The following is an 8,003-nucleotide window of genomic DNA, read 5'->3' as shown; positions in this document are numbered from 1 at the left end:
AACAAAGTGGGCAAGTTAACATGGAAGTCTCATGGCATATGGTAATTAGTCAAATGCTATGATTTCTAGAAATAAGGCATGATGAAAACCAAGCTGTCTAGGCTAGACACCAATGGTAGGCATGCATGGGAATCATCGTCTCCTTGGGCAGCTATGCTGAGGGAAAAGAAGGTCTTCTGGGGAAGTGACCGCAGTGACCATACATACACAGGTCATGCAGTCTTGGGGTGGAGGGACTAAGTGTTTCCAGGAAGAAATGAGGGTGGGGTCAGGCAAAGGCCAAACACACAGGCTCTGAAGGGACAGTGTTTGGGCAGCTCGTGCTGTAGTGGTTAAGAGTGTAGATCCTCATACTTTGGAATTGAATCACAGCTCCACGATGTAGTGACTATGTGGCTGTGCCCTTAAATAAGCTGTTTATGCCTCAGTATCCTCAATCTGTACCTGGGAATAACATTGACAGTAGCCACTCCATCGGAATGTGGGGAGGATTAATGGGACATTGCATGTGGTATGTCAGCATGATGTTGGCAGGAATAAGAACTCAATGCACGTACCCCGCTGCCGTGAGGCTGGGCGTGCGGAGGGACACACACTCTCATCCCCGCTCCGGCTTTTACCTCCACGGACCTCCCCTGAGGAATTCAGCCACTTGCTTGCCAAAGGTATCTGAAGCCCACAGCCTGTATGATATGGCCACTTGGGAAATTTTGAACAACAGTGTTGGGATGTGGGCTGGTGACAACACAGTCTGATAAGCTGCTGTGGGAGATATTTTAAGTGCCTACTTTCCCCATCCTACACTCCCCTCCAACACCAATGGTTCTCGACCTTTCTTGGATCATGGGCCCTTGGAGAAACGCGTGATAGCTAAGGATCCTCTTGCTGGAACAATGCACATCCACATATCTGTAGCATTCTGCACTTTATTTCAGGGGCTCTGTGGACATCAGGATTTAAACCCTGTTCCAGACTTTCAGACTCAAAAATGGAGAGGCATCTCTGCTGTCTGCCTGCTCCCTTGAAGCCACATCTACAAAATGCCAAGGAGCAGAGGGATCTGCTCCTCGGGATCACACTCCAAAAATTACTCTTCAGAAAAATGTGTTAGGTGTCAGTATTGCTGTCAGAGCTGCAGCCCTAACAAGGCCATGGGGATATAAAGGGAGCCCCATGAACCATGTCCTCCCTAGAAACAACATCATCAATAATAATAACGAGGACATCGTCAATAACAATAACAAGGACAGCTCACTTTTCTGGGCACTGCTATGTTCCAGACACCATGCAATGCTCTTCACGTGCATTATCTTATTTGATCCTCCCAAGACCCCCATGATGGGGATACCATCATGATTCCCATGTTACAAATGAGGAGCTAAGGCACAGAGAGGTAAAGTAACTCGCCCAAGGTCACACAGCTAGTGAGTGATAGGATTCAAACACAGTCCCACAATCCTGCTGTCAACCAGTATACTCTTTGGCCACTTAGGGACATCACAGGTATCATACTCCCATCTCCTATTTTAATGTCCTGAGCATTCACCCTAATAAAGGCACATTAGACTTCAGTGGGTACAAAGTCTGGACACATTGAGTCTCATATCCTGGGCTAATCATTTTCTTCAAAATGAACCTGCCTGGGAACCAATGCTGAAAGATGGAGAGAGGTCCCAGACCAGCCTGGCATCTGCATGAATAAGGAGAGAAAACTATCTCGCCGCACCCCCACCCCCAGCTAAATGCTCGTGGGCATCTTTGAGCCAATGACTACTTGAAAAAATTCTGGGAACACCCCTGCTCAAACCACAACTTGGCAAAAGGTCAGTACTAGAATAGGGGAGGTGGGGGTACAGGCCAATACCCCATCCTGCCTCCCCACGAAACTCACGTGTGACAAGGGGCCCATGGACACATCAGGGCAGCACTGAAGGATAGACTGCTTGCTCTGTTGGGAAGAAGGCATGAGAGTGAACAGGAGGGATAGGGCCACCTGCAGGAGGACTGAGCAACCTTTCTGAGGGAGGGATGGAGGGAGGGAGGCTCTGGCAGGAGGGGGAGGCGGGAGCAGAGGGAGCCGCCGGATCGTGCAGGCAGTGAGAGAGGGCAGCCACACCGTGTTTCCCAGGCTGCTCTCTGAGATGTAGGCAGGAAGGTTGAGTGTATTACACTGGCCCCACCTCCCAAAGCTCTCTCTGCAGCTAATGGACTGGACACAAAAGCGTGAGGGACAGAGACACTGTCTCTGCTGATTTGTACCAAACTCTGGTTCCGGTTGCTAAGAAGCCACATGTGACAGAAGCCAAGGTGGGGGCCCACGCTGCTGTCTGTATTTCCCAGGTAAGCAACTCTCTGTGTCTGAGCCAGAGGTGGAGACCCAGGCCTGAAGGCAGTGGGCAGAGGAGAACGTGGGAGGTGGCTGCTCCGGGGTGGACCTAGTAGAATCTATGGAAGGAAAGCAGGAAGAGGGGCAGGGGCCGGGAGCTGGAACAAGCCCTTAGGCCGGGCTTCTGCTAAGTGTCCACAGAAGAGGTAGGTGAGCTGGAGGCTGCACCTGGGCCACTCCTGGAGGACCAGTGTGGAGGAAGTTCCAGGAAAGGGCTGTGCTGTGACAGCCTCTGGGGGGTCAGCACATCTGGAGAGCAGAGGGCCAGCCACACACAGCATTGGTGTTCCTCTTCTGGATCAGGAATATTGTGTAGACTTTGCCAGAAAATCCCACCCTGAGCCCTGCCTCCCTCTCAGTCTTCTTGGTCAAGAGAGCAGCTCTGGCAGCTACAAAAGGAAGACAGCAGGACGTATTCACTGAGGATGCAGCTGCAGACAGAGGGAGGATTCCCCATCTGAAAAGGCAGTCACGTGGCAGGCTTCTGAGAAGTGAGCTAGCAGAGAGCCGTGCGCTGCCCTGAGGAAGCTCACCTGTGGCCCAGAGGCAGGGACACGAGACACACGTCGTGTAGAATGCGGTCTATGTGCTGGAGGTGGGGTGGGCAGAGGGTGAAGTAAGTGGTGCGTGAACAGTTCCACAGGAACACGCACAGCATGTTGTCCCAGAGAAAGACACAAGCCTAAGAAGTCTGTGTCAATCAAATCCAGCATCCCTTTGCTGTCCCTGCTGGTGGACACAGTCCCTGATCACCCACGCTGGCCTAAGTCATATTAAGCTGGCTAGTGCTGTGTCCCCTCTATTAACTATACACACACACACACACACACACACGCACACACACACACACAGAGCCACTCTCTAAGAACACTGAAAATATGTCAAACCTTGGTTTCCTGTCAAGAAGCATGCCAGCCACACTCTGATATGTTAAGGGGATAGAGCAGAGAGGTCAGAGGGGGTGACCGGGCTTCAGGGCACAAAGGGACATGAGTCACAACTGCACTATGTCCTCCCTCCATCATGGCTTCTGTATCTAAGTAGAAAGGGAGGATTCCTTCCCATTGCTCCCCCTCCATACACACAGCAACTGGGCTTAAGATCAGGCAGGAGGTGGGGGGAGGACAGCTCGATGTGATGGGGGACAGTATAATGGGACACGACCTTACTGTGTGAACCCTGACCACTAAACTGCTAAGACCATCCACCTAGACACCTCCCAGGAGTCCCGCTGAGGTGCAGAGGAGCTAACAGCACGAGTAACAATGCTCTAGTCATTGAATGCCAGCCGTGAGCAGGAACTTCACGCAGACTGTACAGGGGGAGTATTATCTCCATCTTACAGATGAAGGAAACAAGGCTCAGAGATGTTTGCTGACACACAAGCATACGATTTTGACCTTCGGTAAACATCTGTTGAATGAATGAATACATCTCACTGAGGGGTAATAGAATGCCTCCTGCCTGAAGAGGAGCGCATTGGAGCCACACCAAAATGCAGAGATCGCTCCTCTTATTCCTTCTGAGATGCCAGTGGAAGGTGGGCGGAGGAGGAGAGAAGGAGCTTTCCAAAAGCAAACACTCAGTGACTAATACTCTTGACCAGCTCGGCCTCTGCAGCATGTGCTGTGGCCGCTCTCTCCTGCGGAGGGCAATTTGGGTCAACAGGAGCAGGGAGGAGCCCAGCGGTGGGGCCCCGTAGCCAAGGTTCCTTGGCCCAGAAAACACAAGGGGCTTTGATGACTACAGAGGGCAGTGGCTCTTCCCCCACCAGGATGCTGTGGCTGCTTTTGGGCAGGGTCCAGCCCCAGGGCAGGCCTCAGTCTGGAGGCCACATCTGGGAGGTGGTACAGCTCTGGGTTTACCATAATGACCTTGAAGTTAAAGAGAAACCCCAAGGCCGCTGTCTACGAGCTGTGTGGCCTTGGGCAGATACATCACCTCTTCAAGCCTCCATTTCCTAGTCTGTAAAATGGAAAGAATAATATCCTAATAATAGCATCTATCTTAAAGGCTGCTGGGAGGAATAAATGAAATCATGCTGGTGAAGTGCTCAGCATACTGCCTGACCCATAATGTCGGAAAATGGAACTACTAGTACTACCCCCATCTGGGATTCTCAGAAGGGTCCCTCCAGACCAAAGGAAACTCAGCTCTCTGGTCAGAAATCACCCCAACCCCAGGCCTTCAGTAGCCTGCCTCTCACTCCAGCAACTCCTGTAAAATGTATTGCTCACACAAACAATCCTTATTAACCACCCCCAGCAGGCTTTGTCCAGGTGTTCAGGCGAAAACAAAATCAGTTAGAAAATAAAACTCACTGGCTCCCTTGTCTCATGCCTTGTGGTCAAAACCCTAAGTCCATGCTTCTCAAGTTGGGGTACATGCACCGCTGGGGGGTGGGGGTAAGCCAGGAATCCATGAGGCCATGGGACAAATTTGGCACACTAGGGGGGGAAAGTTAAACATTTAAACTGAAGGTAACTTAAAACACTATTGTTATATTAAAACACACATGACACGGAATGTAAATTCTCATGAATGTTTAAGATGAAGCAATATTTCAAAGACAGTTCGAGCTTTCCATGGGCACCCCTTTCTCCCTGGGTGCCTACGCTTACGCTGCCCAGCAGTTACGGGCTCCTCACTGAGAAGCCCTAAGCAGTGAGGGGCAGCTGGCTATCTTCTTGGGAACATGCCTGGTGTCTTCCTGACTCTCCTCCCTTCTCCCAGGGGCTGCTCCTTGTCTTTGGAACAGGTGGCCCACACAACCCAGTGCCTGGGAGGCAGCCCCAGCTGACACCATCACGAGACGGCAGACTTGCCCTCCTGCAGGGACAGCAAGAGCCAGCCTGGTTTTCAGCTTCCTGGCGGGGCTGACAGTTTAAGAGGCCTGAGGAGAACCAGACCTTGCTTCCTGCCCTCTCACCTAGCCTGCCCCCACGCTCACAGAGAACGTGCCTGGCTAGCAGTTGGGGTTTGAGCCTCCTGGACTCAATGGCACTCAGCAAATGTCCCACCTTGCCATGCCTGGCAGCATTATCTCCTGGGCCTTGTACCTAGTGGGACCTCCAAAGGGATTAAGGACAACTGTGTGGATTTTTTGGCAGGGCCCAGCTCCTCCTTCCCCTGTGAGGCACAACAATGCGGTTGGCATGGCTACCACCTGGAACTAGACCTGTAGTGAGCACCTCAGCCCCTGTGGCTGGGAAGGTGACTGAGTGCCTTCTTTGTGATTTCCTCTTCACACTTTCCTTTTGCAGGTGTTGTGAGCCAAGGTAAAGTTCTGTCTACGAGGAGCAGACTAGACGTGCCCAAACATCATGGCCCAGGTGGACCCCCAGGACAGGTGGGGTGAGGTGTCTCCTCTCTGCAGCTTGACCCAGGAGGCTCATGACCCCCGGATGCTGAGCATGAACTCAGAGAGTGAGGATGAGGATGGTGGGGAGGCAGGAGACAAAGGGAGCACTGGTGACCCTGATCACCAGGCCCTATCAAGGGCCGGCTCCCAAGTGACCCAGGACAAACCTGACTTGCGGTGGCAGCATCCGCCCAGCGAGAAGGAAGAGAAAGTCTCTGACTCCTTTGGTCCTGGGAGCGTGGGGAAGAAACCTATGGCTACCCCAGGGAAGAAGGCCAGCTGGGGAAGAGATGAGTCCAAGATCACCCAGACCCAGGACGCCCCCGGAGCAAGCACGGCTCCAGGTGCCCTCCCCAGCGGCCTCTCACACAAGTTCTTAGGTCAGATGCAACCTCCCAGAGGCTCATTACCTGCAGGCGATGATGGAGGCTTGAGGGCAAACCTGGACGCCGCCTTGGGTATCCCATCTAGCTTCCCTGGTACTGGAAGGTATTTCTGTGCACAGAAGGGTGTAGACACGTCCTCAGACAACGCCTCTCCGGCGTGTTTCCCCAAGCTTGGGGGCAGTTGGGACCTCCCCATGCAAGGGAGACGCACACCAGTCCAGGCGTCGGCCACCCCAGGCAGCCTGGCAGCGGCAGCGCTGGCGAAAGCGCGGACGGGCGGGAACGGCCAGGACCCAGGGGGCGCGGGGGAAGGCGGGAAGGAGGAGGTGCGTCCCTACAAGTGCCTGCGAGGTGGGCGGGCCTTCCAGAAGCCCAGCAACGCGCTGAGCCCCGCCCCGACGCGGGGCTCCAAGCCTTACGCGTGCGAGCTGTGCGGGAAGGCCTACTCCCACCGGGGCACGCTCCAGCAGCACCGGCGGCTGCACACGGGAGAGCGGCCCTACCGGTGCCCCTTCTGCGACAAGGCCTACACCTGGTCCTCGGACCACCGCAAGCACATCCGCACCCACACGGGCGAGAAACCCTACCCGTGCCCGGACTGCGGGAAGGCCTTCGTGCGCTCCTCAGATCTGCGCAAACACCAGCGCAACATGCACAGCAACAACAAGCCCTTCCCGTGTGCCGAGTGCGGCCTGACCTTCAACAAGCCGCTGTCGCTGCTGCGCCACCAGCGCACGCACTTGGGCGAGAAGCCCTTCCGCTGCCCCGCCTGTGACAGGGAGTTCGCCGTGGCCAGCCGAATGATGGAGCACCAGCGTGTGCACTCCGGCGAGCGGCCCTTCCCCTGCCCCACCTGCGGCAAGTGCTTCACCAAATCCTCCAACCTGATCGAGCACCAGACGCTGCACACTGGCCAGAGGCCCTTCAAGTGCGCCGACTGCGGCGTGGCCTTCGCGCAGCCCTCGCGCCTGGTGCGCCACCAGCGCATCCACACCGGCGAGAGGCCCTTTCCTTGCGCGCAGTGCGGCCAGGCCTTTGCCCGCTCCTCCACCCTGAAGCGGCACCAACAGATCCACTCCGGGGAGAAGGGCTTCCTCTGTGCCGAGTGTGGCAGGGCCTTCCGCATTGCCTCGGAGCTGGCCCAGCACATTCGGGTGCACAACGGGGAGAGGCCCTACCAGTGTGAGGACTGCGGCCAGGCGTTCTCCCGCTCCAATCACCTCCGACGACACCGAGCCAAGCACTGCACTTGCAAGAAGGAGCCCATGCCCTCCTCCTCTGACGAGTGAGGGCTTCTTCAGTTAACTCTCAGGGAAGCCGAAGACACTGTCGACCTCATTGCTTGGGACCCTCCTGCGTGGACAAGCCCACTCACGTGATATTACCACCTCGCCCCACTGGTCAGCCTCTCCTCCCAGTGGGTCGCCGGCCATGGGGTGGCACATTTGTTTCATGTATTGGATCCCTTGTGTAGAAAGTAACTGGAGGGAAAGCACCCAAGTGTGTGGTTTCATATCAGTCTTCTGCATCTCAGAGGTTGTATTCAATTGGAAAAGGATAAGAAAAAGTAATGTTAAGAAGAAATGAGATAAGAAAAAGTAGTAGAGCTGAGTTCCTTGGTTGCGGCATCTCAGTCACTGTGCAGGGCTCCAGGGATACAGTGAGGGAAAAGACTGTCCTGTCCTGCCCGCAAAGCCATATGCAAATCCTGAGAGGAAGGCGTCAGGGGCTGGTCCTCTTGAGAGAAAGGTACTCTTCAGTTTTCCGTGAATAAAGGAATCCCCAGAAGTGGTCTCTATGAGGGATTCTTCCAAAGCAACAAAGCATACCTGGGGGTAAGCAAACTCAGCCAGAGAGCCCATCATTACAC

The 8,003-nt window shown here is 54.5% G+C and overlaps 1 protein-coding gene across 2 annotated transcripts; it reads left to right on the top strand.

The window, feature by feature from the left end:
* The first annotated feature begins 5,709 nt into the window (after window positions 1–5,709).
* On the top strand, window positions 5,710–7,456 carry ZNF648 (zinc finger protein 648). Of its 2 annotated transcripts, XM_087418479.1 has the most exons (2): window positions 5,710–6,313; window positions 6,401–7,456. In XM_087418479.1, exons 1-2 carry the CDS (start codon window positions 5,710–5,712, stop codon window positions 7,420–7,422), a joined length of 1,626 nt encoding a protein of 541 aa, XP_087274605.1. In that variant the 3' UTR covers window positions 7,423–7,456. The 2 variants fall into 2 exon arrangements, with proteins under 2 accessions (XP_087274605.1, XP_004425020.2); XM_004424963.3 differs by having other exon boundaries at window positions 5,710–7,456.
* The last annotated feature ends 547 nt before the right edge of the window (window positions 7,457–8,003 follow it).

The sequence above is a fragment of the Ceratotherium simum genome, chromosome 2 (genome assembly GCF_057802395.1).
Source record: "Ceratotherium simum simum isolate JZ-2026a chromosome 2, ASM5780239v1, whole genome shotgun sequence".
NCBI lineage: Eukaryota > Metazoa > Chordata > Mammalia > Perissodactyla > Rhinocerotidae > Ceratotherium > Ceratotherium simum.
This window is presented reverse-complemented; position numbering and strand designations above follow the sequence as displayed.

What these genes read in the sequence shown, in the direction of transcription:
- ZNF648 (XM_004424963.3), top strand. Translation starts at nt 5,710, where the DNA reads ATGGCCCAGGTGGACCCCCAGGACAGGTGGGGTGAGGTGTCTCCTCTC.